The 27,703-nt window shown below is 51.5% G+C and overlaps 1 protein-coding gene across 1 annotated transcript; it reads left to right on the top strand.

Moving 5' to 3' along the window:
- Positions 1–112: 112 nt before the first annotated feature.
- On the top strand, positions 113–26,879 carry ATP6V1B1 (ATPase H+ transporting V1 subunit B1). Its single transcript, XM_059079815.2, has 14 exons — positions 113–230; positions 6,952–7,007; positions 19,744–19,842; positions 20,051–20,144; positions 20,674–20,751; positions 21,653–21,792; positions 22,736–22,837; positions 23,397–23,494; positions 24,486–24,609; positions 24,756–24,906; positions 25,243–25,325; positions 26,196–26,300; positions 26,497–26,626; positions 26,716–26,879. Exons 1-14 carry the CDS (start codon positions 113–115, stop codon positions 26,877–26,879), a joined length of 1,542 nt encoding a protein of 513 aa, XP_058935798.1.
- The last annotated feature ends 824 nt before the right edge of the window (positions 26,880–27,703 follow it).

The raw sequence follows: 27,703 nt of genomic DNA, 5'->3' as shown, positions 1-27,703 counted from the left end.
AGGGTGGAAGGGAGGGGTGGCCGCAGGGGGAGGCTGGCCGGCTCTCTCCAGCTCCAGTTGGGCCAGAAGTATTGGAGGCTCAGGCACTCAGCTCCCAGCCCTCCACCTCACCATGGCCGCAAAGGTAGACCGTAGCCCCGGGGGGGTCCCCAGCAGTGGCTCCAACCTGGGTGCCACCCGAGAGCACGTGCAGGCGGTCACCCGAAACTACATCACCCACCCCCGCGTCAGTGAGTATGACCCCCAGTGGGTGAGGTCGGGTGGGCTGCTGGGTCTCCAGGTCTCCTCCTTCTTAGCCTCAGGGAAAGCGGAGGACCTGAGACCTGGGGAGACCTAAGGGGCTTTGGGTCCTGCGGAGTGATGCGGGTGGGGGGATGGGGGTCCCCAGCCCAGGGTACTCCAGAAGGAAGGGCAGGGGAGTAGCTGCTGGGACCTTCCTGTCGTCAGTGATCTTGCACTGAGACCCCAAGTCCACAGAGAGCTCCCAACTGTCCCCAAGAGTGTGTGTGTGTGTGTGTGTGCACTCTTGTGTGCATATGTGTGTTTGGGGTGTGTGCATGTGTACACCAGAATACTCAGTGTGAGGGGTTGTATAATCAAGTGTCCCTGGGGGATGTATGTGGCAACGCAGAGTGTGTGTGCGTTCTCAGGATGGGGAACACATGACACCGTGTGTGTCATGTCATGTGTGCATTCTGGGGGAGGGTGCCTGGGTGTGGAACCAGGGGAAGGCATGTACCTGGGTGGGCGTGTGCTCCCACCTTCACTTGGGTGATGACATATGTGTGTGAATATGTATGTGACAGCTTGAGCGTGTGTGTGATCAGAAAGTAAATGTGTGAGACTCTGTGTGTGTGCTTGTACACTCAGAGTGCGTGTGTGTGTGTGTGCGCATACGTGCTCACGGGGAGAACATGGATGAGTGTGTGGTCAGATGATGTCACATGTCTGTGTGAGCAGCTAGGAGAAGGGCGCATGCCTGGCATCCAGGGGTAGGGGTGTGGGGACCACAGGCACTGGAGTGGACCCTTGCGGGCTTCCGAGGGGACATCGAGGGCATCTGTGGGTGTGGCTCGACTGCCCGCCCTGCAGGGGTGGGCCGAGTACGGATGTCTGGGGCAGAAAACCCTGGAAGTCCCCAGGACCAAACTGAGCACCCCTGCTCCAGCCATCTTTCCTTGTCCAAGGTCACATTCCCTGGTGTGGCGAATTCTTGAATTCTCAGACAGCCCCGTTTACTGGAGTAAACCGGCCTGGCCGGCACCAGCTAAGCAGAGCCAGAGGCTCCTAAGAGGGTGTGTATGGGGAGAAGCTGGCCTAGCACGGCCAGCCCTCCCTCTGCAGCCAGCCAGCCCCACCGGGGCAGGGGGAGTGTCCGGAGAGGCAGCTGAGAGCTGGGTGTGCGGCGGGGCCCGCACCACAGAGAGTAGAGCCGGAGCAGAACGGCCAGGCCCAGGGCTCGGGGGAGCAGCGCCTCGGCTGGGCGGGCCACCACCTGAGGCCGGAGGCCGGCACCGAGGCGGGTGGAACACTCCCGCTAAGGAGAAACTGAGGGCGAGTGGGGTCGGATTTATCAGGAAGGCCCCGCGGGCCCGGGGAGGATGAAGGTCCAGATCCTCCCCGACTGCAAAGCCGGGGTCACCAAGGCCCAGAAATATGCAGTGACTGTGCCCCCCCGGGGTCCAGACCCCGGGTCTGGAGACCTGAGTAGAGTCAGCTGACCTTTGTCCAGGCCCGGTGACGGCCACCCCCGCGGGCTCCTCCACCGTCTTCCCCTCCCCCTGTGAGAACCGGAGAGCCTCCTGGGTGCTGAGTGGGGGGTGGGGTCTGAGGTCTGGACCTACAGCTTCGGCTTTCCTCCTCCCTGGAATGTGCCCTCCCAGGGTGCAATCTTACCCGGGATTCCCCCCCCCCCCCCCCCCGCAGCCGGCCTCTTATTTATAGTCCACAAGCCCTGGCACTAAGGCCAACACCCAGGAGGTTTGACCCCGGCTGGAAGCAGGAACAGCAGTGTCCCCCCGTTGGCACCATGCAGCCCCCAGCCAGGCAACTGTGTTCACACCCAACAGCCCACCCAGAGTCACGGGTCAGCGCGAGGTGAGCCCCTCGCCCAGAGGCCACTCCTGTGCTTTCGCTGCACACCGGTGTCCTCACAGGTCCACCCAGGGGCCGGGGCCGGCCGGCATCCCCAGCCAGAGGGAGGCTGGATTCTTCAGCGGCTTCTGCACCTGCAGCTTTCTCCAACAGCCCACTTCCTCCTCGGGAGCCTGGGCAGGTGAACTCCTGTGCCCCTCTCTGCCCTCCTCCCCCACCAGGGGACTCTAAGCACTTCCAGGCAGGAGAACTTTGTGTAGAGGCAGAGGAGCCTAGGAGGAGAGCTGGGGGACCAGAGGGCCAGGGGTTGGGGCAGCTGACTCCCAGTCCCAGAGCTCGCTTGGCCATGGCATGGGTCCAGGGGAAGACTTCCTGGAGGAGGAGGTGGACTAAACAGGCCTGAGGCATTAAAGGTGATTTCTCTGCAGTGGCTGAGGGAGGGAATAGGGCAGAAGCGGGGGTGGAGGAGGGTAGAATCAGGATGGGGAGGGACCCCAGCAGTATCCACCCTGGGAAAGGAAGGGACCACTCTGCCTTCCTCAGAGCTGGAGTTGTGCTCCACGGAGAGGAGGCGGCAGGAGCTCTGTCTGGTTGTGTGGGGCAGAAGGGGTGGGGTTGAGGGGCCGGGGTGCCCCGCAGGAGCAGAGGTTAGGACGGATGGGCTGGCAGTCTGGCTGGAGGGCTGGAGCCCGGTCCGATGGCCCAGGGCCCTGAGTGCCAAACCACTGGCTGCCTTGGTTTCCTCAACAGAAAGGCAAGGGAGGTTACACGGAGAGAGTTCCACCGTCAGGGTCTTGGGCCGATTCTAAGAACCCTCCGCCCCTGCCCTCCCTCCCCTAATCCCTCCAGCGGGGATCTGGGAGGAGGTACAGGGCCTGCTCCGCCCCACCCCCCCCACCCCCGGCCTCACGCATGGACGCCCGCCTCTGCTGGCTCCCGGGACGCTGCAGGTGTGGCTGGGCCGGCCCTAATTAGCGGAGCCCTGCTGAGCCTTTGCCGGGGAAGGCGGTGGGGAGGTGGGAGCAGGAGGGGCCCGCAGCCCGAAGAGCAACCCGAAGTGTCAGCTAGGACAATGGAGAGGGGGTGGGCGGAGCAGCTGGAGGGAGTGTCTGCAACGTGTCCGTGCCCTTCAGGGGTCTTCTCGTCCAGCCCTTGCCTCCAGCACCACCTCCAGGGTCAGGGACGTGCCCCGGGCTGGAGTAGGGCCGTAAGCCTCGAGTGCCACAGGCTACTGTCCTGACTGGTGGTGGGCCTTAGGAGAAATCCACTCACTTCCTGGGCCTCAGTTTGCCCCTCCATGCAATGGACACCGTCAGAGTTGGGGGTGGGCGCAGACAAAAGACCTGGCTTCCGGTCAAGGACCCCTTTGTTGCTCAGCCACCACCTTGGCTGTGTGCAAACCAGACAGCCTGTAAGAAAAGATATTGTCTAGTCCTACAGAGGAGACACCCTGGTCTGAAGGGAGAGACACAATCTGTCTCCAGTACCGGACAAGCTGGAGAGCAGGGCACCCACTTGGGTGCCAGCTGTGGGACTTCAGAGGGGGAAGGACCCAGTGAGCTGCCGTAGTTAGTCAAGGGCGAGGCCTCGGACAAAGAAAGGCAATCGCCAGAGACTGAACCGAAATGGCCACGTAAGTGGATTGTCTTCATTGAAAGGTCCAGGCTATGGAGCCATGTATTTACCTAGCAACTAGAGCCAAGAACCGTGTCCGCGGGAATCCTGGGAAGGCAGCTTATGGATGAGGCTGGGGGACTTAGAGACCTCATGCTGCAAAGAATTGAGAAGTGCCGAGCACCCAGCTCTGCCGCAGGCAAGCACTTTGCCTGGGCTCCCCGCAGACCAGCCCCTCCTCGGGAGCTGGAGTGGCCCCCCCACATCCAGATCGCTCTCCTCTTTGTGCCTGTGACCTTCACCGCTTCTCCCCTTAGCAGGTAGAGTTGTTGGTATTTTAGAGTTGTCTTGGTATTTTTCTCCATAGGGCCAGTAAGATGTCAGCTCTTCTCCAGGGCTATTGAAAACACGGGTCTCCCTGCCCCGTGCTCCTTCCCCTGTTCTCACAATCCTCCACCCTCCCTCTGCTGGGCTCCCTGGCTCCTCTCTACTTCACACAGTCCTAGTAACCCAGAGGGTTTGATCAAAATGCCCTCTGGGCAGGAAGGGCTGTTTGGTGATTTTCTTGGTGGGCAGGTTGATGCCCTGGCCTCTGCCCTAACCCTCCAGAGGCTGGGGTCTTCCTGTGCCTACAACCCCTTTAGGCTGTGTATTCACTTTCTCATCCCTTCCATTCTACCTTCACAGGGGTGGCAGGAGCCAGAGTAGGCGACAGGATCCTCATTTGGTTTGGGGATGGGAAGGTGTGTGTGTATATGTAGGGGGAACACATAGGTCCTGATGTGGTGGGATATATGGGAATGGGCTGGTGGGGCAAAGTGATGCCTTCCATAATTCATCCAACAAATATCTACTGAGTGTCTATCATAGGCCCATCCTCATTCTAAGAGGTGGAATCTAGCACTGAACACTACAGACACTCCTGCCCTCACGTGTCTTGGAACTGATGTGTCCCTCTTGCACAAGGGAAGTGAGCCTGTGCACGCCAGACATGCTGCCCTTCTTTCTGTTCCCCAAAGGCCCCGAGTTCTTTCTCTGGGCCCCTGGGCCTCCTTATCTCTGCCAGATGTGCCCTTTGTCCAGCTGTCTGGGGGCTGCCTGGATGACTCCACTTGACCTTGGAGCCTCAGCTCAAATGGCCCTTGCTGCAAGGCGCCTCCCCCATGAGCTCCAAGCCTGGTGTTCAAGCCCATTCCTGCCCACCCTGCTATTTCCCTTCAGAGCAGTTGGCAATTATTTCATCTTTATCCCCTTTTAAATGGTAGGCTCCATGTTTTCTTTGCCTCCTTTATTTGCCTAGCCCAGTATTTCGAAGGCATCTGAGAGGCAGGCTTGAAGATAGGACGGGAGGAGGGAGGAGGGAAGCAGAGCTTGGAGGGCAGGAGTGAGATGTCAAGAGCCAGGTTCCAGCCTTGAGGTCTCAGCATCCAAAGGTATGAAAATAGGCTGAGGAGTAGCCAGAGAGGTGAGGGGGAGAGGCAGGGCGGGGCCTCCAGGGACCTGCAGGAGAGAGTGCATCCAGGCCCTGGTCCCTTCCACGGGGCAAAGCCAGACTGGAAGGTGAGGTGTGGGTGGCAGGTGGAGGGAGAGGGCAGTGGAGCCGGGCTGTGATCATCGCTGGACAAGGACTGGGGCGGAGGGCGTGATTTTAAGATGGAAAATACCAGAACTTGCTTGATGAGAAGACCACAGAGAGAAGGAGCGCTGGCCGGTCACCCCAGTGCTCAGCCTTCTCTAGGGCCTGGTTCCCAGTGCCGGGGAGGGGCTGGCTTAGATGGAAGACGGGACACCGCCTCTGTGGGAAAAGGATAAGAGAGTGGCTCAGGTGCACGTGGGGGCTGGTAGTTTGAGGGCAGGAAAGGGGGGGACTGCCCCAACTCTGGGCCCAAGTCCGAGAAGAACTTAGCTTTCCTGAGTTTCCCTAATAGTCCTTAAGCTCGGGAGAACATAGAAAACATCTGTGCAAGGATCACCTTGCCCAGTCCGTCTTCCTAGACTAAGTCCCCAAGAAAGGAACTTTGATCTGACAAAAATAAGGGGTTGACCACTGAGCCCCACTTAGCTTCACCTGGTGGGAGCAGCTGGGCGGCAGGCCTGCTAAAACCATGAGGGCGGGTGGGAGCCCATGTGGTCTGATAGGAAGCACGAGGGGGGCCCCGCCCCTGCTCTGCCACAAGGGTCAGTGTCCCTGGGCAGGCTTTCCACCCCTCTGAGCCCCATTCTCCTGGCCTGTTGAGAGGAGGGCTGGACTGCTGTCCTGTCGGAGGCCCTTCCAGCCTGGGAGTGACTCAGAGACCTCACAGACACCCCTGACCATCCTGCCCTGCCAGGTTCCTTCACCCCAGTTGTCCCATTGGCACTTCAGAAGGACCCTGGAAATGGGCTACTGTGTCCCGGGGTCATGGGTGGTGGAAGGACCCAGGGTCCCTCAGCTAGCGCCTCACAGAACCAAAGTAAGCTTCCTGTCTGCCAGTCTGTGCTTCTCCTACTGGGGTCCCCAGCACTGGAGCTGGGAAGTATTTCCTGATGTCTAACCCAATCCTCCCTGTAAGCCGAGCTCACATCCCCATCTGTGGCTCTCTGCAGCCATCAGGACGGGGGCAATCTGCTTCATGCTCCTTCTTTGTGGGTCTGCTCTCTCCCCACTCCCACAGGCGCCCAGTGAGCCCGACCTCCTGGCAGTGCAGGGCCCTGGCTGACTTTTCTCACTGATGCCTGCACCCCCAACACACACACAGACACACACACACAGACACACACACACAGAGTGCCCAGTCAGTGTGAGGTGATGGAGAGAAGTGTGGTCCTGCTGAGGTGCAGAGAGGGCAGCTCTCATCACATCTCTAGCTTTTGGAAAACGCTGTGGGTCAGAGAGGAAGGAGTAGTGGGTAAGCGGGGGCCGAGGCCAGACGGGAAGTAGCCTCAGAGATGAGAAAGGCCTCTGATGGCTGGGGGGTGGGAGGGGAGCACTCAAGGGGCCTCTGCCCTTGCCCTGGCCCTCCCCCAGCCTCCTGCAGGTGTCCGAGGCAGCGGGGGGCCCTGCGGGCAGGGGCATGACCCTTACAGCAATGGTGGCTGGCCCTGTCACAGCTAATGACCCTGACAGCTCTGGCTCCAGAGAGGAGAGGGGGTGGTTCTTAGAGGGAGGGAAGATGGAGGATGCTTATGTGTGTGTGTGTGTGTCTGTCTCTGTCTGTCCGGGTGTCGGTGTGAGACCCTCACCCACCCCCACCCCTCCCCCAGCCTACAGGACCGTGTGCAGCGTCAATGGGCCCCTGGTGGTGCTGGACCAGGTCAAGGTAAGACTTCTTCCCAGGCACCACGGCCAAATCTCAGTGCTCCTGGCCCCTGTACTGATCTCTTCTACATTGCCCTGCCCCTCAGTGGCCCCCATGCTCCCACCCCCTTCTTCCTGATCCCCAGACACCCACCTCCACATTCTCCCTCCCTGGCCACCCGAAGTTTTGTCTTCCCACCTTTTCTGTGGGCCTTAAGAGACCTGCTCCTACCAGCAATGAACAGGGGCATTGCAGCTATTGTGCCTCTTTCTTCATCAGTAGAATGGCTGTGTCTAACTTCCCCGGAAGGCAGGACTCTCCCACCTGCCTTTCACGGGTCTTCTTTTAAAAGGAAGAGGAGGAGGCGGCAGGATGCCAGCTGACTCTCCAGAGCTTGAGGTTTTCAAAGGTCTTTGGACTGTCTCAGCCTGGGAGCCGGCAGCTTAAGCGGGAAGTAAGGCGGGCCTCACGGAGGAGGTGGGGTGCGGGAGACTTGGTGTCCTCGGGGAACCGTAGGACCATGGCAGACACCAGCAGTATTCTGAGTCCCGGGGTTGGGGATTCTCGAGGCGTAAAGAGCTCTGCAAAGCTACCCGATCACTCTGCGTGCGTCCCCCCAACCAGGTCCGCCCCTGTCTCCCACCCCACGCCACCCAACCCCACACTGGAAATCTGGGTGCCACATTGACTCCTCCCCTCCTGGCCCATGCTCTGTCGGCAATCTCCCACCCACCACACCATTATCACGGCCATGGCCTCTGGGGCCCCAGCCTGGCGCCCTCCCATCCTCTACCCTGCAGCCATGCAGCCCTCACCCATTCCCTCCGCTGCTCCAAACTCACTAGGTCTCCCCATGGCTTCACCTCACAGGCCCTCTGTCCTATAAGCGTCCTGCATACCTCTCCACATCTCATCACTCTCCCTTCCCCACTTAGAAACCCACACTGTCTCTGTGTGAAGCTGCCATTTGATGTCTCTGGGCCTTTGCACATACTCTGCCTTCCCCACTACCTCTCCCCCCAGTCCCTTCTTCCGACTCACCTTCTCCTGGAAGCAGTGAGCCTGTCCCTGCTCTCGGCTTTGTGTATTGTCTTGCTGGCAGCATCCATCGAGGCATTTGGTCACCACCTGGCCACATGTCTTCTCCCTGCCCCTCCCAGCCCACCACAATGTGACCTCCTATTGGACTCGGATGGTGTTTATAAATTCCAAGCTCCCAGAGCCCCATGTTGCACTTTTACTGAACACCTAGCTTATCATGGGAGCTCAGTTTGTTCAAAGGAAGGGTGAGTGAATGAATGAATGAATGAATAAGAGCATGAATAAGTATGGGCCTGTCAAAATCTGAGCCAACTATTTTAAAGAGATCAGACCCACTCATTTCTGGAAAACAGATTCCAAGCTCATGGAGACATCACAGTTGGGCCCGTTAGTGTCAGGGATGCCCTGGGAAGAAGTGTGGCAGAGTTGGTCTGCACATGCGCACTGGAACCAGACCCTGTGATTCAGACTTCTTGAACTTTAATCCCAGATCCATCCCACCCTTTCTATTAACTACCCGTCAATTCTAGATCAGCAGCACCAGCAGCACCTGGGAACTTGTTAGAAATACAGATTCTTGGGCTTCCCTGGTGGCTCAGTGGTTGAGAGTCCGCCTGCCGATGCAGGGGACGCGGGTTCTTGCCCCTGTCTGGGAAGATCCCACATGCCCTGGAGCGGCTGGGCCCATGAGCCATGGCCGCTGAGCCTGCGCGTCCGGAGCCTGTGCTCCGCAACGGGAGAGGCCATACAGCGGTGAGAGGCCCGCGTACCGCAAAAAAAAAAAAAAAAAAAAGAAAAAAGAAATACAGATTCTTGGGCTCTACCCCAGGCTAACAGAATCAGAAACTCTGAGGGCCTAGAAGTTTGTTTTCTCAGCCCTCCAGCCCTCAGGTGATCTGATGCTCTCTGAAGTCTGAGAACCGTCTGTCTAGGATTGTAAATCCCCGTTTCCTCATCCATTAAATGACAATAGGGGACTTCCTTGGTGGTCCAGTGGTTAAGACTCTGCATTTCCACTGCAGGGGGCATGGGTTTGATCCCTGGCTGGGGAACTAAGATCCAGTATGCCCTGCAGCAAGGCCGGAAAAAAAAAAACAGACAATAGGATTGTTGTGAGGATCAAATCAGATAAATGTATTGTTATTATTCCTCCTTGAGAACAGCTAGAGAGAGCCCTGCCTGGAATGCGGAAATGCTAATATGCCTGATTAAATAAACAGTTGGTGAATCTCCTGCCCCTTTGCCCACCTCTGCCACATTCCCTGTCAGTCTATATAGGACTCTGTATGGAGAGTCAGTACCTATGCAGACATCCATTTTCCAGCTGTAAGGTGGGGCTGGACTGGAGGTAGATTCCCAGGCTATGGTTCTGTGATTATAGGACACATCGGTAGCTCGTGTAGAACAGAGTAACTGGGTGATGGAGACACCCAGAAAATCCTGGGCTTGCAGAGGGAAGGAAAGGAATCAGAAGTTGACAGTCTCATAAGTGCAGGAGATGGAGAAGGCACCTTTATGCACCCCTCACCGCTGTCCCACACTCCTTGTTCTAGAGTTGCTTGGGCAAAAATGCCACAATTCTGTCTCTATAGCGCCACCTTCTGCCCGAATTGAATCACACAGGCAATAACGCTTTCTGCTTCCATCCTTCTCAAATGGAAAAATATTTGGGGGAAGAATTTTGCATAGATCCAAAGTTCTTAGACAGGTAATCAGGGCCTTGAAATTGTATGAAGACCTCTTAAGGTAGCAGCCTGGGTTGAGGCCCAATAATGTGCATTCCTAGCAAGCTCCCGGTGGTTAATGCTGAGGGGAGGGCCCGATTACTGTTGGAACCGCTGTTCTAGAGGATCTTCCGCCGGCTATATTCGGTGATTCAAACCGGCCCTTGTTTGAGATTCACATTACCCACCAGCCTTGGTTACGAATGTCTGTGGCTGCTCCCAAACTCTTCAGGGAAAAAAACTTTCAAAAGTGTGTGTGCATCAGGTCCAAAAACAATTTCCAAAGAGGAGTTCCCAAACTGCCCTGGGCGTTGTCATGGGGAGAAGCGTTGGAGGCAGCACGCCCTGTCCAAGTCCTGCCAGGCTTGCTAAGAACTTCCCAGGCTACTGAGTGGATGTGACAGCACCCCTGTGCCTGACCCCTGGCTGGGGGAACCCGCTTGAATCTCCAGCAGAGGACGTGGGCTGCACTGAATCATCCACACTCCCTGCAATTCTCTTAGGAACCAACAGTGAGAGCTGAGAGAATCAGGTCTGCGGCTGTGAAAAGGGGTATAAATAAAAGTTCACTGCTGCACATTGGAATTCTCCCGTTGCACACACTGCTCTAAGTGGCTAAACCCACCCTTCCCCCCAGACAAATAACTGGCATTCTCTTCCTAAGGATTCCAGAAAACACCCTCCATGTTTGGGCGCCATGGTTCTGAGAGTTCTTCCTCCTATCTGGCTGTAACCTCTCTACTGTTTAAAGTTCACTTTCTGTGATGTTTCATCTTTCAGGGACACACAGTATGTCATCTCTTCTCCTCTCTCCATCACCCACACAAACCCACATACCAACGATCGCTTTTTTTTTTTTAAGGTAATAGAGAATTTTTAAAATATATTTATTTTGAATGTGCCGGGTCTTAGTTGCGGCATGCGGGATCTTTAGTTGCGGCACGCAAGTGGGATCTAGTTCCCAGAGCGTGGAGTCTTACCCCCTGGACCACCAGGGAAGTTCCCAAAGGATCGATTTTTTATCAGCCTGCTGCCTGTTTTTCATTGGGCCCACTGCCTAATTGCTTTGGGGCCTGTTCAGGCCGGTGTTCTGTCCAGCATTTTTCCTCCTGAGGTTAGCAGCCCACCATCTGCGCCCCAGACAATGAGGCCAGTGACCATTTCAGAGAGAGAAAGACACAAGCCCACAGAGACCGGAAGAGGGGTTGGAGCCAGGACTTGTATTTAACTTGTTTCCCGGAGCCTTGCAGTCCTTGCTCTTGGGCTCCCTCTTGTGGTTATGAAGCCAAAGGCTGTCCGGCATCAGCCCCTCCGCGGACCTCAGCACTCCTCTTGAGGTGAGCCCCCTCCCCCAGTGACCCCATTCCGCGGGGACTGACGATGGTATGGGAGGGAACAAGATCGCCTTCCTGGCATCCTCTTCACAGGACAAGGAGGGGCCCAAGCCAGAGCTTGTTTCAGTGACTGTCAGAGCTGGGAATCCTCCTGTCTTAGGTTCAACCTCCGGTCTCAGGGAGCCCTGGAGGGACGCCCCCACCTTGCTCACACCCCTTTGGGGAATTGAGCCATCCACCCTTCATCCCTGGCCCTGAAGGTCACTGGTGTGTGGACAGCAGGGAATATGATAGTCATGATGGTGACAACGACGTCACTGTACTTGAACATGTTCCCCTACCCCCCTACCCCCCCCCTTTTTTTTTTGGCCGAACTGCGCTGCTTGCCGGATCTTAGTTCCCCGCCAGCCATGGAATCCCGGCCCCCTGCAGAGAAAGCACGGAGTCTTAATACCTGGACCGCCAGGGAATTCCCCCCCATTTTTTTTTTTTTTGCATTTTAATTACAAGCACACACAAAACATGCTTTTTGTAACTAGTGAAATAAAAGACACAAGGTTAACTATTTGCCCCTAACCTCTTTATTCCCAACCTCTTGTGATAACCAATGTAAAGATCCTGCTGTATATGGACAAATATAAGCAAGTTAGATGTTTACGTTGGTGTTAGTCTCTTAAAATGTATCGAGTATTTCCTCCATGTCAGTAGATACACATTTTACTCATTCTTTACGCGGGCCTCTCACTGTTGTGGCCTCTCGCGTTGCGGAGCACAGGCTCCGGACGCGCAGGCTCAGCGGCCATGGCTCACGGACCCAGCCGCTCGGCGGCATGGGGGATCCTCCCGGACCGGGGCACGAACCCGCGTCCCCTGCATCGGCAGGCGGAGTCTCAACCACTGCGCCACCAGGGAAGCCCACTCATTCTTTTTGATAGCGACTATGGTTTGGACATACCGTGGTGTGGATGTACCGTGATGTATTCCATTTTTGATAGACAATCAGCATGTTTCCAGGTTTTGCTATTACAAACAGTAGAGCAATATATATCCCTTTACATATATATATGTATATATATATCCCTTTTATACTGGTGCCCTTATTGCTACAGGATAGATTCCCCAAAATGGAATTGCTGGTTCAAAGTTTATTTTTAAATAGATATTGACAATTTGGGGCAAAATTGCTTGCCAAGCAAGTTTGTGGTCATTCATATTCCAACCAGCCATGCATGAGAGGACCCACTTCCCAGCATCCTTGCCAGCACTGAATATGTGCTCTCCAGTAATTTTGCCTAATGGTTAAGACTAGTCCTATCTTGCTTTTATTTGCATTTCCCTGATGACTAGCGGAGCTGAGTATCTTTTTATCTGCTGAGATCGCACTTCCTCCTCTGTGACAGTTTCCTACACATTGAGTTGTACGTTTTGCTTTGTTTATTGTTCACCTTTGTTTATGGTATCTTTGTCATACAGAAATTTCAAATATTTATGTTATCAAAGATTTCTATTTTTTTGTTTATGGCTTCTGGATTTCTTTTTTTTTTTTTTTTTGGTGGTGGTGGTACGTGGGCCTCTCACTGTTGTGGCCTCTCCCGTTGCGGAGCACAGGCTCCAGACGCGCAGGCTCAGCGGCCATGGCTCACGGGCCCAGCCGCTCTGCGGCATGTGGGATCTCCCCACCCGTGTCCCCTGCATCGGCAGGCGGATTCTCAACCACTGCACCACCAGGGAAGCCCCTGGATTTCTTATCTTGCTTAAAGATGTCTCTCTTATCCAGCTTTTAACTGGATTATTCCATAAAAAAGGAAAGAAGAAAAGCTTCTGGTATTTTGTTTTTTTTAGTTTTATATTTAAATTTTTATATGCCTGGAATGCGTTTGTGTTTATGATAGGGATAGATACCCAGTGTATTAGCACCATTTGTACAATAAATTCTTTTTCCCTATGAACTTATATGCCACATTTGTTCTCTAATAGTCTCCTAAAATCTGGGATCTGTTTCTGGACTCTAGCCTTCCAACATCTCCGTTCATCTGCCTCACGCCAACGTTGACCACTTGACCTCAGTAGCTTTAGTGCAAGTTTTAATATCAGAGAAGGCAAGTCCTCCACCCCTGATCTTTTCCATAACTGTTTTTGCATATTCTCAGACATTTACATGAATTTTAAGATCATTTTATCAAGTTCCAGGAGAAACAATCCATTGGGAAAGCATTGAATTTATATATTTTTGAAAAGGATTTCTATTTTTATGATAGTAAGTCATTCTGTCTTGGAAAACACTATTGCTCTCCATTTGTTCAGGGCTTGTTTTCTGTCCTTCAGTAAGATTTTATTATTTTCTTGTACCTTTCTTGTTAAATTTATTTCCAGATATTTTATGGGTTTTGACCCTATTGTGGATGAAATATTTTTCTCCATTTCCTCTTCCATTTATTGCTGGAATAGAAAAAATAAGCGATTTTTTTCACTTTTTGCATAAATTTTGTTTAATGATATGTTTTAATATTCTGTGATTCTTTTGGGGGGAACACTTCTTAATTGAAGTATAGTTGATTTCGAATATTATGTTAGTTTCAGGTATACAGCAAAGTGATTCAGTTTTATGTATATATTTTTTCAAATGAGAAGCTTTTTTTAAAAAACATAAATTTATTTATTTTTGGCTGCATTGGGTCTTCGTTGCTGCACGCAGGCTTTCTCTAGTTGCGGTAAGCGGGGGCTACTCTTTGTTGTGGTGCGCGGTCTTCTCATTGCGGTGGCTTCTCTTGTTGCGGGGCACAGGCTCTAGGCGCACGGGCTTCAGTAGTTGTGGCACGTGGGCTCAGTAGCTGTGGGTCATGGGCTCTAGAGCGCAGGCTCAGTAGTTGTGGCACACGGGTTTAGTTGCTCTGTGGCATGTGGGATCTTCCTGGACCAAGACTCCAATCAGTGTCCCCTGCACTGGCAGGGGCGATTCTTAACCGCTGTGCCACCAGGGAAGCCCTGTATATATATTTTTTCAGATTATGAGATAGATTAGGAGTGTGGGATTAACAGGTACAAACTACTTAAATAAAATAGATAACCAACAAAGATTTACTCTATAACACAGGGAACTATACTCAATATCTTATGATAACATAATGGAAAATAATCTGAGATTGATTTTTATATATTTATCTTGTATACAGCCAAATTCTCTTATTAATCCTGGGTGGGGTTGTTTTTGTTTTTAACTAGATTCCCTTAGGGTTTTTTAGATATACAATATCATCTGCAAATAAAGGGAATCCCGTCTCTTTTTCCACTGCCATACTTTAATTTGACTTTTTATTGAAACGATTTCAAATTTATAAAAAGTTGCAAAAATAAAAATAGTACAAGGAATATCCACCTACCCATTTGTTCTATCACTGCTCTGAGTGTATATGCATGTGTGTGCGTGTATGTGTGTGCTTAATTTTTTTTTTTTTAGATATTTTGTGGGTAAATTATGCCCAAAACTCTAGTGTGTATTTCTGAAGAATAAGGATATTCTCTTACACAACCACAGTAGTTATCAACTTCAGAAATTTACACTGATACTTTAATCTACAATCTATATTCCAATTTATAAGCTGACCTAATAAAGTCTTTTATAGCATTTTTCTCCCTCCAGTACAGGATCCAGTCTAGGGCCTGGTATCACATTTAATCGTCATGTCTGTTTAGCCTCCTATAACCTGGAATATTTCCACAGCCTTTTTTTTTTTTTTTTGATGACTTTATTTTATTTATTTTATAAAATGGGTCTTCGTTGTGGTGAGCGGGGGCTACTCTTTGTTGCAGTGCACTGGCTTCTCATTGTAGTGGCTCTTCTTGTTGTGGAGCACAGGCTCTAGGCGTGCAGCCTCAGTAGCTGTGGTTCATGGGCTCTAGAGCGCAGGCTCAGTAGTTGTGGCGCATCGGCTCTAGAGCACAGGCTCAGTAGTTGTGGCACACGGGCTTAGTTGCTCCGCAAGTGGGATCTTCCCAGACCAGGGCTCGAACCCGTGTCCCCTGCATTGGCAGGCGGATTCTCAACCACAGCACCACCAGGGAAGCCCTCTACAGCCTTTCTTTAACATTTCTGAAGAATAAGGTCTTCCCTCACTACCTTTTTTTAAAATAGAACATTCTCTATTTATGTTTATTGGTATACTTTTCAATTTCTTTTTTTGGTCTTATTGTATAAACCAAAAATTCCAAAACAATATTATGTAACAACGGTGATACAGGCATCTCTCTCTGTGCATTACTGATTTTATTGGAAATGAAAATAGGCTTAGCATTTTACCATTTAGAAGGATGTTGATGTTGGTTTTGGTAAATTGTCTAGTATTCAAGGAGTTACCTTCCATTCCTGTTTTACATAGAATTGCATTACAAACAGCTGCCGAAGTATATCAAAAGCCTTTTGATTTCTATTTGCATAATCCTGTGGGGTTTTTCCTTTAGGTTCACAAACTCCCTATTATTATAAACGATGTTGTGAAATGTTGACTGATTCCCAGAGGTTGATTGATCTAAGCTTGTATGCTTGGAATAAACCCCATTGGGTCATACATGTTTATTTATTTAATACATTGTTTGATTTGACTGGCCAGTAGTTTATTTATAATTTCTGCATCTATATTTATAAGAGAAATTAGTCTATAGTTTTTTGGGGGTACTATATTTGATTTGGGGTTTGGAGTTTTCCATTTTATAGTTTTGTTTTCCTCTAATTTCTGTTTTCTCTTCATCTTATTACTTTGGTTAGCTCCTCCAGTACAATGCTGAATGGAATGATGATAGCAGGCAGTGTTGTTTTGCTCCTACATTTAAAGAGACTGTTTTATACATTATCCCATTGAGTATATTTTCTGTAGGTTTTCTGAGGCTACTTTTGGGGGTTAAGGAATTTCCCTTTTATTCTGTTTTCAAAGAATAGTTTTGTTCTTTGTTTCTTTGTTTTCAATCATAGTGGTTTTTTTAACTTTTTGTAAAACTTGTTGAGGTAACATTTTTTAATCCTTTACTTCATTAATAAGATAAATTTATTAGTAAATTTTCTAATGTTAGACTGGCCTTGAATCCCTGGAATAATCCAACTTGGTCTTTTGTGTGTATGTATGTGTGTTTATCTTCATATGTTGTTTTTTAGATTTTTTCTTTTATTGTTTGGTTTGTTTGTAACTTGTGGTCTTTTCTGATACATCGCTGGATTTAGTTTGCTAATATTTGCTTAGTATTTTGGCATCTATGTTCATGATTGAGATTGCCTATAAATTTCCCATTATTATCTTATTTTGTATCAAGATTATCCTTGCCTCATAAATTGAATTAAGACTGGAGTTTTTCTTCCAGTCTTTTGAAGAGCTTAAGTAAGTTTCAAATTATTTGTTCCTTGATTGTTAGAACTCACTAATTATCTGGGACTGGTGTTTTCTTCCTGGAAAGATTTTAAGTTATTTATCCAATATCTTGAAGACTATAGGACTATCCTGGCTTTCTATTTTGTTTTTCATTGGATTTGGTTTGATTTGTATTTTTCGAGAAACTTATTCATCTAAGTTCTGAAACATATAGTGTAAAGTTATTCATAATTTTTAAATTATTTTTTAATATTATTAATATAGCTAGCTTTGACTTTTTTTATTCCAACAATTATTTACTCATGTCTTTTAGTCAGTGATGCCAGAGATTTGTCTATTTTATTAGTCTTTTCAAAGAACCAGTTTGGCTTTATTGATCATCTCTATTATATATTTGTTTCTATTTTAACAATCTCTGCCCTTTTATTATTTCTTTTATTTTATTTGGAATTTTAATGTTGTTCTATTTTCTAACTTTTCATGTTGCATAGATTTAAACTACCTCTACCTTTTTTCTTTTCTAATATAAGCATTTAAAGCTTTAAATGCATCACATGTGTGTTGAAAAATAGTTTCTCATAATTGTTTAGTGCTAAATGTTTTCTAATCGGATTATAAGTTTTTATTTATTTATTTATTTATGGCTTCATTGGGTCTTTGTTGCTGCACACGGGTTTTCTCTAGTTGCGGCAAGGGGGGACTACTCTTCTTTGTAGTATGTGGGCTTCTCACTGCAGTGGCTTCTCTTGTTGCGGAGCACAAGCTCTAGGCATGCGGGCTTCAATAGTTGTGGCTCGTGGGCTCAGTAGTTGTGGCACATGGTCTTAGTTGCTCCACGGCATGTGGGATCTTCCAAGACCAGGGCTCGAACCCATGTCCCCTGCATTGGCAGGCAGATTCTTAACCACTGCACCACTAGGGAAGTCCCAGTTTTTCTATATTTAGAACGTTTCAAAATTTCCAAATGTATGAAGTTTTTCTAACTATCCTTTTGTTATTGATTTCTAACGTACTTTGATTATGATCAGAAAACACTGTACAGCTTGATGTGTTCGAAGTGATATCCTTTTCATTATTTTCTGTTTCTTCTGTGATTTTAGTTTTGATTTCCTCTAATATCTAAGAAGTAACTTAGAGGAGTACTTTAATTTCCCAGAATATTAGAAACATTGCAGGGAGAGGTACAGTCTTTTTTTAAATTGGATTAAGATTATGACTTACCCCTGAAGTGAACCAAGGAAGCCAGGTGGATGGGCAGCAAGGTGAGGGAGCCTGGGCGATGCTATGCATTCTCTCCAGGACCTCCCCTGGGAAGAAGGTGCAGGTGCAGGACTTAGCTCTCCTGGTGCTGCCCAGAGCTGAGGACCAGTGTCAGCTGAGAGCGTCTGCTCTCCCAGCCCAGCTTCTTTGGCTTGGCTCATAGCCTCATCTAGAACTTGGTTCCTGAAGCACACACAGACCGCGGAGCTCGGGGATTCCCTTGGGGCAGACATCCACCTACCCACTTGCTGCCTGTGGTCCTGGAGGGACAGCCTGATTGGTTTTTAACATTGAGATATAATGTGTATATGATAAACTTCATTCTTTTCAAGTGTATAGTTCAGTGGGTTTTAGTCTATACACAGAGTTGTGCAACCAACACCACTACTTGATGCCAGAAGATTTTCATCACCTCAAAAAGAAACCCTGACCTTGTTAGTTGTCACCCCCAATCCTCCCTCCTCCAGCCCCCAGCAACCACTAATCTTTTTGTTTTATGGATTTGACCACTCTGGACATTTCATATCAATGGAATTATATACTATGTGGCCTGTTGTGTCTAGCTTCTTTCACTTAGCATGATGTTTTCAAGGTTTATCCATGTTGTAATATGGATCAGTAATTCATCCCTTTTTTAAAAAAATTTATTTATTTTTGGCTGCGTTGCATGCGGGCTTTCTCTAGTCACGGCAAGTGGGGGCTGCTCTTCCTTGCGGTGCGCGGGCTTCTCATTTCTCACTGCGGTGGCTTCTCTTGTTGCGGAGCATGGGCTCTAGGCGCACGGGCTTCAGTAGTTGTGGTACGCGGGCTCAGTAGTTGTGGTGCACGGGCTTAGCTGCTCCGCGGCATGTGGGATCTTCCCGGACCGGGGCACGAACCCGTGTCCCCTGCATCGGCAGGCGGACTCTGAACCACTGTGCCACCAGGGAAGCCCCATATGCAAGTTTTTATGTGGACATGTGTTTCTATTTCTCTTGGGTATACACCTGGGAGTGGAATTGCTGGGTCATATTGTAACTCTATATTTAACCTTTTGAGAAACCACCACACTATTTTCCAAAGTGACCACACAATTTTACATTCACACCATCAGTGTCTGAACGTTCCAGTTTCTCCACAACCTTAACACTTGTTATTATCTGTCTTTTTTATTACGGCCATATTAATGAGTGTGAAGTGCTGTCTCATTGTGTGATTTTGTGTTTCTTTAGTGACTAATTAGTTGAGCATCTATGTGCTTATTGGCACATGTATATCTTCTTTGGAGAAATGTTTATTTAGATCCTTTGCCATTTTTAAAATAGGGTATTTATCTTTTCATTGTTGAGTTGTAAGATTTCTTTATATATTCCAGATGTTGGCCTGATGCTTTCTACATTGATAAGAATGAATACTTCACTTGATCTTAGCCAAAAGCAAAGTGATTGCCTGATTCTTCTTATTCCTGAAGCCTCTGAGGACTACGTGTGAATTGATCCCAGCCGCATGGCTAGGGAAAGATTGCCACTGGTAGATGGGGACACCTGGGAGCTGAGGAGAGAACTTTGCCAGTGTGTTCACCATTAGTCCGCAGGGGCAGAAACAATGGTGCTGTCAGGAGACCTAAACAGCCATAATAGCTACTACATTTTATTGAGCGGTTATAAGGTCCCAGCACCAGCTAATGACTTTCCATATATTTCCTCCCCACAGTAGCCTTATGAAATAGGTATTAGTATTATTCCCATTTTAAAGATGAGGAAAGTAAGGCTCAGAGACACTAAGTAACTTCCACACGGTCACACAGCTTCTAATTGTCAGAGCTTCAGTTCTAACCCTGGTCTTCCAACTCTAAAGTCAGCGTTCCTACCCACCCAGGTATACTGCCTCCCAAACAGAATTCAAGCTTTCCACTTACCAGTCTCTGAAGTTCATTTCCAAGAGTATCTGGGCACAAGATGGGAGAAAGGAGCTTGAGACTGGGTCAAGGAAGTCTGGGGAGGAGACAGGGACTTCACCTCTGGTCTCACTGACACTCTGGGGTGCTCTCCCCTCCTGCCAGTTTGCCCAGTATGCTGAGATCGTCAACTTCACCCTCCCCAATGGGACTCAGAGGAGTGGGCAAGTGCTTGAGGTGGCTGGGACCAAGGCAATTGTTCAGGTAAGCAGTGTCAATAAGATGTTGGTGGTTGAATAACTGAATGAATCCACAAAGTTTCCACACTATCTTATAAACTCCAAAGGCAGAAAATGTTCTATTTCCCGTGAGAGAGCTTTGCCCGGAGCTGGACACAAAGGGAGCCTAGAATAGGAGGCCCCGTTCTCCCCAGTAAACCGCTTATTAGACTAACTAACCTCTTACCTTGTAGGTGTTTGAAGGGACCTCTGGGATCGATGCCCAGAAGACCACCTGCGAATTCACAGGGGACATCCTACGGACTCCAGTGTCGGAGGACATGCTGGGTGAGGGGTAGGGATGGGCAGGGTGAGGGCGTCCCTCTGTCTGGCCAGCCCAGCTTCCCTGACAAAGTGCTTACCTAGCAGACTGCACTGTCATTGCCTCTTTACCTAGTCTGCCTCCCCTGGGAGCCCTGTAAGGTCAGAGGTTGTGCCTTGTCTTTGACCCCCAACTCCAGCTCAGGGTCTGACATACAGCAGGTGTTCAATACATGAGGAAGGCAGCTTCAGTAAATTAGAGGCAGAGGAGGTAGCCATCTATTTGGGGTCAAGCTGAAACGAACTGCACATCCCCTAATTTTCTCCCAAGATCTGCCATACCTGGCCCTCTCCTCTTTCCAGCCCTAAACTCCCCATTAGACTCACTGTCCTGGGCCAAGGCCTTGCCTGTAAAGATTTCCAGGAGAGGAGGGAAGACCCCAAGGAGGCAGTCACTGTAGCCAGCTGCCTGGGGGTAACCAAGGGCTGAGGGGAGGGGGACTTGAGACCCAGGGCTGTTCCTGAGCATCACCCAACCCCTCTCACCCACTCCCAGGTCGGGTTTTCAATGGCTCTGGCAAACCCATTGACAAGGGGCCAGTGGTCATGGCAGAGGACTTCCTGGATATCAATGGTAAGTGACCGGAGGCTCGGGACAGCTCTCGGGACCCAGTCCCCAACTACCTTCCCCACTCCAGTCACTGCCTCTGTCACCTCGCCTTTGGAAATTCTGCCCCAGATAAAGGCCAGGGCCATTGCCCAGGGCTCACCGCCAGGACTGGTCATACTAACAGGCAGGTCAGGTGAGATATGAGAGCAGCAAAGGCCTCTCTGTCTGGGGCCAGCTGCATTTCATGTCCCATCCCTATAAAATGCTATCATCATTGTGCAAAGTTCCCCAGGTGCCCAAGACCCTCACTCTCCTGCCTTCTGGTATCCACCTGCCTGCCACTTCTAATGTGCCTGGGTGGCACCGTCCAAGGGAGCACTGGACTGTGGCTATTTAAATACAGACTAATTCAAATGAAATAAAAGTTCATTTCAAAACCACATTGCGGGTCTTCCCTGGTGGCGCAGTGGTTAAGAACCCGCCTGCCAATGCAGGGGACACGGGTTCGAGCCCTGGTCTGGGAAGATCCCACATGCCGCGGAGCAACTAGGCCTGTGCACCACAATTACTGAGCCTGCACTCTAGAGCCCGCGAGCCACAACTACTGAAGCCCTCGAGCCACAACTACTGAAGCCCGCGAGCGTAGAGCCCGTGCTCCGCGACAAGAGAAGCCACCGCAAGGAGAAGCCCACTCCCAGCAAGGAAGACCCAACACAGACAAAAATAAAATAAATTAATTTTTAAAAACCCCACATTATGCATGCTCACGTGGCCAGGGCTATGTTTTGGGCAGCGCAGTTAGAGCACATTTCCATCATGGAAGAAAATTCTGTTAAACAGTGCTGCTCTGGAGTCTGGGGCAGGGGTGGGGGAGGGTGGGCAAGGCCTGACCCATTGAGCAGTGTCCATGGTCACCGTCTCCCAGGCCAGCCCATCAACCCCCACGACCGCATCTACCCAGAGGAGATGATTCAGACGGGCATCTCGCCCATTGACGTCATGAACAGCATTGCCCGTGGCCAGAAGATCCCCATCTTCTCAGCAGCTGGGCTCCCCCACAATGAGGTGAGGACCTCGAGGGGCCTGTGGGCACCACCAAGGGGAAGGGACAGAGCAGAGGCCAGGGCTGGTGGGCCAGCGAGGGAGACCTCCTGTGCCGAGCAGGCTGGGGTCACGGGCAGCTGTCTCCTGGCAGCTCAGGGACTCAGGGCCCCCAGACAGATCTCCAAGCCTCCATCCAGAGTGAGTGGGGCTCGCACTGGCTCACAAGAGACCCCACGGGTAGCCTCAGTGTTGAATGTCCTGTGCAGCTGAGCCCACGGCTCTACCACTGGTCCTTGCAATGGTCTTTACTTGCCTGCACTGAGCGAACCCCACCTGGGGCCAGCCCCACGGCCGTCTGAAGCCTCCCTGTGCAGGTTTCCTGCCCTACCCCCTCTACCCAGAGTGGACAGCCCATTTCTTCCCAGAGCAGCTGGTGTGACAAGGTTTCTAGAATGATCCCCCCCCCGACCACTCCCACTCCTCTACTCCCAGATGCGCCCCGGCTCACCCTCGAAATGCTCGGAGGAATTAGACGGCATAAGTGTCCCTACCTTTCCCCTACACACACGCTCGTCCTGGATCTGGACATGGCGACCGGAAACTCCACACGCTGCAGGCCTGGGGCAAACCCCAGAGATACTGCTAGCAGCCTGGGGGCGCAGAGAGGACTCTGAAGGGCCAAGTCGCCCCTAACCCATGGTAGGCAGTTGCTCTCTGGAACTGTTTTTCCACGCTGCTCCTCATGACAGGCACCCTGGGTCCTCAGGTGCCACAGAATAAGGCAGCCCTCCCCTGAGAGCGGCCGTAGGACCCAGGGCAGCCCTTTTACCTTGCTGACCTTGGGTCCCTCCCACCGAAGACCTTGGCGGGAGGATGGGCTGGGAATTACCCTGTCCGTGCTCCTCAGTGGTGCTCAGAGGCCTGGCTCGAGCTCTGGTTCTGATGGCCTTCCTCCTACCCCCAGATCGCCGCCCAGATCTGCCGCCAGGCTGGGCTGGTGAAGAAGTCCAAGGCCGTGCTGGATTATCACAATGACAACTTTGCCATCGTCTTTGCAGCCATGGGGGTAAGCGGGGCTGGGCCGATTGGCAAGTTCTGGAAGCTGTGGGCGGACAGCCTTGGCCCCTGGCACACCCAGTCTTATGGGGGAGGCATTATCTTTCTTCTTGAGAAGCCGTCAAAGTCGGAGCCTGTCTGGTGGGAGAAGCAAGAGCATGACTGGGGGAGCGGGCAGTGTGTCCCCCACAGAAGCCCCGAGGCCACGGCAGCTATAAGATGAGCCCAGGACAGCTGGGGGAGGAGGGAGTTTAGGGAGACAAGACAGCTTCAGAAAGGGGATCCTGGGGGCCCTTAGAGGGCCCAAGGCAGGGACGGGGAGTTTAGCAGGGAAGCAGCGGGCAGGGTAAGGGGCAGGGGTGGCACTGAGCAGAGCTGAGCCTGAAGTCTGAACCTCTCTCTGGGGATCTGATGAGACCCTATCCTGGACTGGGCAGCAAACCCAGCCCCTGCCCTCTCAAGCCCCAGGTTCACCCCAGTGACCGTTAGCAGGTCAGTCAATAGGCTTTACTGAGAAGAGAGGGAAGGAGCCTGGGCCCCGCCTCCAGCCCTCCCTGCTGTGTGTCCAGGTGAACATGGAGACAGCCAGGTTCTTCAAGTCCGACTTCGAGCAGAACGGTACCATGGGAAATGTCTGCCTCTTCCTGAACTTGGCCAACGACCCCACGTGAGCCGTCCCCTGGCACCCATACTGCCCTTAGGCAGCAGGCCCTGTCCCCTTCCAAGACCCAGAGTACCAGGTCTCAGACATCCCAGAACTACAGCCATGGGCCAGAGCTGGGAGAACACCCCTTCATTGTGGAGATGGGGACACCAAGGCCGGGGAAGAGGTAGGGACGGCACACGGAGAGACGGGGAGCTGGGCCACAGCCCGCCCGCCACCTGCCGCCCCTCCGCCCTGCCCACAACCTGCATCCAGCCACCATCCCAAGTCAGGGCTCCTCATCCGAGACTCACTTCCACAAGGTCACCACTAAAGAGATAGTTCCCTAAACCATTCGCTTAGAAAAACTGCTGTTTTAAAAGTTGAGAAAATGTGAGTTTAAATCTGTAGGTTAGGTGATGAAAAAAAAAAAAAATCTAATAAACTGTCCTGGGAACTGAAGGTACGCAGAAGGAACTCAAACCAGGTAGCAGAGTTCAGGAGGCCCAGATGACGTCACCGGAGAAAAGTGCCACAGGCACAGAGCCCGGGGACTGAGAGTGCCTGGGGTGCCCCCAGTGGAAGGGGCTGCCAGGACAGGCCAGCCTCTGAGCCATGCCCAGCAAGGAATAGTGAGGGGAACAGTAAGGAGAGAACCCTGAGGACACAGAGTGTGTGAGTGATCCAGCTGACCCAAGCTCGGGTGCCCTGGGGGGCGAGGGACACTGTCATCCTCATCAGTCACTTCTGGCCCTGCCTGTCCCTCTCTCACCCAAGCTCCCTGCCTGTCCCAGCCTCTGTCCTTATTCCTACCTTGAATAGCAGGAGGTAATTGAGGGCCCACTCCCAGGAACCATGGCCTGGATCTGGGGGCCTAGGCCTGGAGCTCATCTTACCCAGTCCTCTGCTGCTCGGCACTGTACCAGCTTCCCAGTTCACCATCCACTCAGCACTGGGGCTAAATGAAGCACAGGCCTGGGCCTCGAGGCTCTCTAAACATTGGCCGTACCTGCAGGATCGAGCGGATCATCACCCCGCGCCTGGCACTGACCACGGCTGAATTCCTTGCCTACCAGTGTGAGAAGCACGTGCTGGTCATACTGACGGACATGAGTTCCTACGCAGAGGCCTTGCGGGAGGTGAGGTGTTTGTAGTCACTGCGCCCAGGGCTGGCCCACGCAGGCCTGTCCCCACCCCTTTCCTCACGGTCACTGAGCCCTCCACTCCCCTTCCTTGTGTCAGCCTCTTGCCCCCTTTCTTACCCCAAGGCCCACGAACATTGCAGGTCTCAGCTGCCAGAGAGGAGGTGCCCGGGCGCCGAGGCTTCCCTGGGTACATGTACACAGACCTGGCCACCATCTACGAGCGGGCAGGCCGCGTGGAGGGCCGGGGCGGGTCCATCACTCAGGTCCCCATCCTCACCATGCCTAACGACGGTGAGCTGCCTCCCTGCCCGCTACCCTCTGCAGCCCTCCTGCCCTCCCATCCTACCCAGACACTTAAAGGACCCATGCTTCTTTTTTTTTTTAATTTTTTAAAATTTTTCAGCAGGTGAGTTGTTACACACTCCTTAGTGGATTCCGACTTCCATGGCCACCGTCCCGCTCATGCTTCTTTATATAGATGTGCAGTAGCTCTGTTCCTCCATCAGGGTAGACGCCGTCCCTTCCTTGCCTCCCCCGATCACCCACTCCTGTGAGGGAATAGAACCTACATGGCCCTGAGTGGGTGGAGACCTGGATCTACACTGACACCAGTGCCTTTCCTTGCAGACATCACCCACCCGATTCCAGACCTGACGGGCTTCATCACAGAGGGACAGATCTATGTGGACAGACAGCTTCATAACAAACAGGTACTGTCCCCTCCTTACCCACTTCCTGCTCTCTCCACCATCTCCAAAGGACACTGACTAATACCCAATGTCCCACCACCCCCTGTACTTCATCTCCCTGTGAATGAGGAGGGGCCAGACAAGGCTAACCCCTAACAGGAGATAATCCCCAGGAAGACTGTTTGGTTCCCAGACAGAAGACAAGTCTGGGTGGAATCCAGCCTACCTGGATGTGGGACCTTGAGAAAATCATTTCATCTCTCTGATCCTAGGTTTCCTCATCTATAACATTGGAATGATAATATGTATCACACAGTTGCACTGTGGAGAATAAAATAAAATAAGTTGGCCCACAGAAAGCATCTAGCAGATCATAGATACAAAATAAATATCACTTCTCTTTCCTTTCTAGTAATTTGCTTTGGTGAACAAAAACAATAGGTAACCGACACAAGTAGGTGGTGAATAATGTACCAAAGGGTTAGAAAATGTGTCTGTCCCATCTTAGGCCACCCCCTTACTCTTTCCTCTTTGTTTGCCAGCTTATCTTTGCAACTACGAACTATTAAGTTTCTACCTGGCTTTTGTCCAAATTATCAGAAGTTTTGAAATAGCGAGACTTTCATGAACTAATGTCATGTCATCTTCCCCCTCCACTCTCCTGTCTAGGTGCGCACATGTAGCCACCTGTATACCCAAGCCTTAGAATTTGTGAGCGATAGAGGAGGGCGGGGTGTGACCAGCCGACCTCTCTGTGGGATGAATAAGGACCAGTCTCCTGAGAAGCACAGGGGGAGGGGACACAGGTAGAGGTGGGAAAGAAGGGAAAATTGGGACCCTGCCTTCTGACACGCCTTCTTCGCCCCACCCCCACCCCCCACCCCCGCCCAGATCTACCCCCCCATCAACGTCCTCCCTTCCCTCTCTCGGCTGATGAAGTCTGCCATTGGGGAGGGCATGACGAGAAAGGACCATGGAGATGTCTCCAACCAGCTGGTAAGGAGAGAGCCCAAGGGCTGGTGGGGAAGCCAGTTTCAGAAGCTGGAGGTTGGAGCCCTAGCTGGACCACGAACTTTTCTCCTGGAAGAAAAAAATTCCTCCCCTTTTGGGGTCCCCGCACAGTCACATGGGAGAACACGGGACTCCTGCGGTAAGCCTGCCGTGACCGCTGACCCCCTCGCCCCTTCCTCAGTATGCCTGCTACGCCATCGGGAAGGACGTGCAGGCCATGAAGGCAGTGGTGGGGGAGGAGGCGCTCTCTTCCGAGGACCTGCTCTACCTGGAATTCCTGCAGAAATTTGAGAAGAACTTCATCAACCAAGGTGAGGCGCCTTGAGGGCGTTCAGGCAGCAACCCCCAAGTTCGACACCCACACGCGCACACACCCTTAACACTCCTGCTCTGTCCCTAGGTCCCTATGAGAAACGCTCGGTGTTCGAGTCTTTGGACCTGGGGTGGAAGCTGTTGCGCATCTTCCCCAAGGAGATGCTGAAGCGCATCCCGCAGAACATTATCGAAGAATTCTACTCCCGCGAGGGGGCGCCGCTGGACCCCGAGCCCGACACGGCGCTTTAGCCCCGCGGGAAGCCTGGCCCCCCGGAGCCGGGTCCTGGCACCGCCCTCGCCGGGCGCCCGATCTACACACCCCGCCCCATCCTCTTGGTCCGCACACCTTAAGCCATTGCTCCGTGCCCACCCTCAGTCCCCCATGGGTTATGGGGGGGCTCCTACGCTCCAGTCCTCTCCCTGGATTCCCCGACAAGGGAAGCAGAGGTGGTTAAGCCTATATTCTCTGTCTTGTTCTGATAGGATCATTTGTGTTTTAAAAGTACCACCGCCCTCTCCCAAGAATTTATCTCATGTAAATACAAGATTGGCAAAACAATGATAATTGTTGGAGCTGTGGAGGTACATGAGGTTCATTAAACTATTCTCTCCACCTAAAAAAAAAAAAAAAAGAAAAGAAAAGGCTACATTAGTGTCTTAACAGGTGACAACAGAATTCTTCTTAGGGAGATATTTATCTTTGTTAAAAAATATCTTGATAAATTTCTTGGGTGGAACGTGAGCTCGTGGGCCATAGAAAGGACAATCTCAAGGCCACAAAAGATGTGTCTGATTCTAAACAGCTCCGCCTAAGCGATGCTAGGAAGGAATTTGGTTTGCTCCAGATGGGGAGGGGAGTTGCTGGGGAGATGGCCTGAGGAACAGTGGGGGCAGTGTGCAAAGGCTGAGGAAAGGCCCCCCAGTTAAGAAATGGGCGAAGAGCATCCTAAAAACCAGGATACCTGATGTTCCTTTGAAAGCTGCCTGCTCTTCTGTAATGCCATCCCTTCCTGTCTCCTCTGCCCCGTGTACGATGAAGTCATGAATGCTTCCTAAGAGGTAGGGCAGGTTGG

The sequence above is a fragment of the Kogia breviceps genome, chromosome 11, assembly GCF_026419965.1.
Source record: "Kogia breviceps isolate mKogBre1 chromosome 11, mKogBre1 haplotype 1, whole genome shotgun sequence".
NCBI lineage: Eukaryota > Metazoa > Chordata > Mammalia > Artiodactyla > Physeteridae > Kogia > Kogia breviceps.
Note: the sequence above shows the minus strand (reverse complement) of the source record. Positions and strands in the feature narration are given on the sequence as shown.

Coding starts and splice junctions, on each gene's coding strand:
- ATP6V1B1 (XM_059079815.2), top strand. CDS start 113: ATGGCCGCAAAGGTAGACCGTAGCCCCGGGGGGGTCCCCAGCAGTGGC. Junction 22,838..23,396: donor TCGTCTTTGCAGCCATGGGG/GTAAGCGGGGCT, acceptor CTGTGTGTCCAG/GTGAACATGGAGACAGCCAG. Junction 26,627..26,715: donor GAAGAACTTCATCAACCAAG/GTGAGGCGCCTT, acceptor CTCTGTCCCTAG/GTCCCTATGAGAAACGCTCG.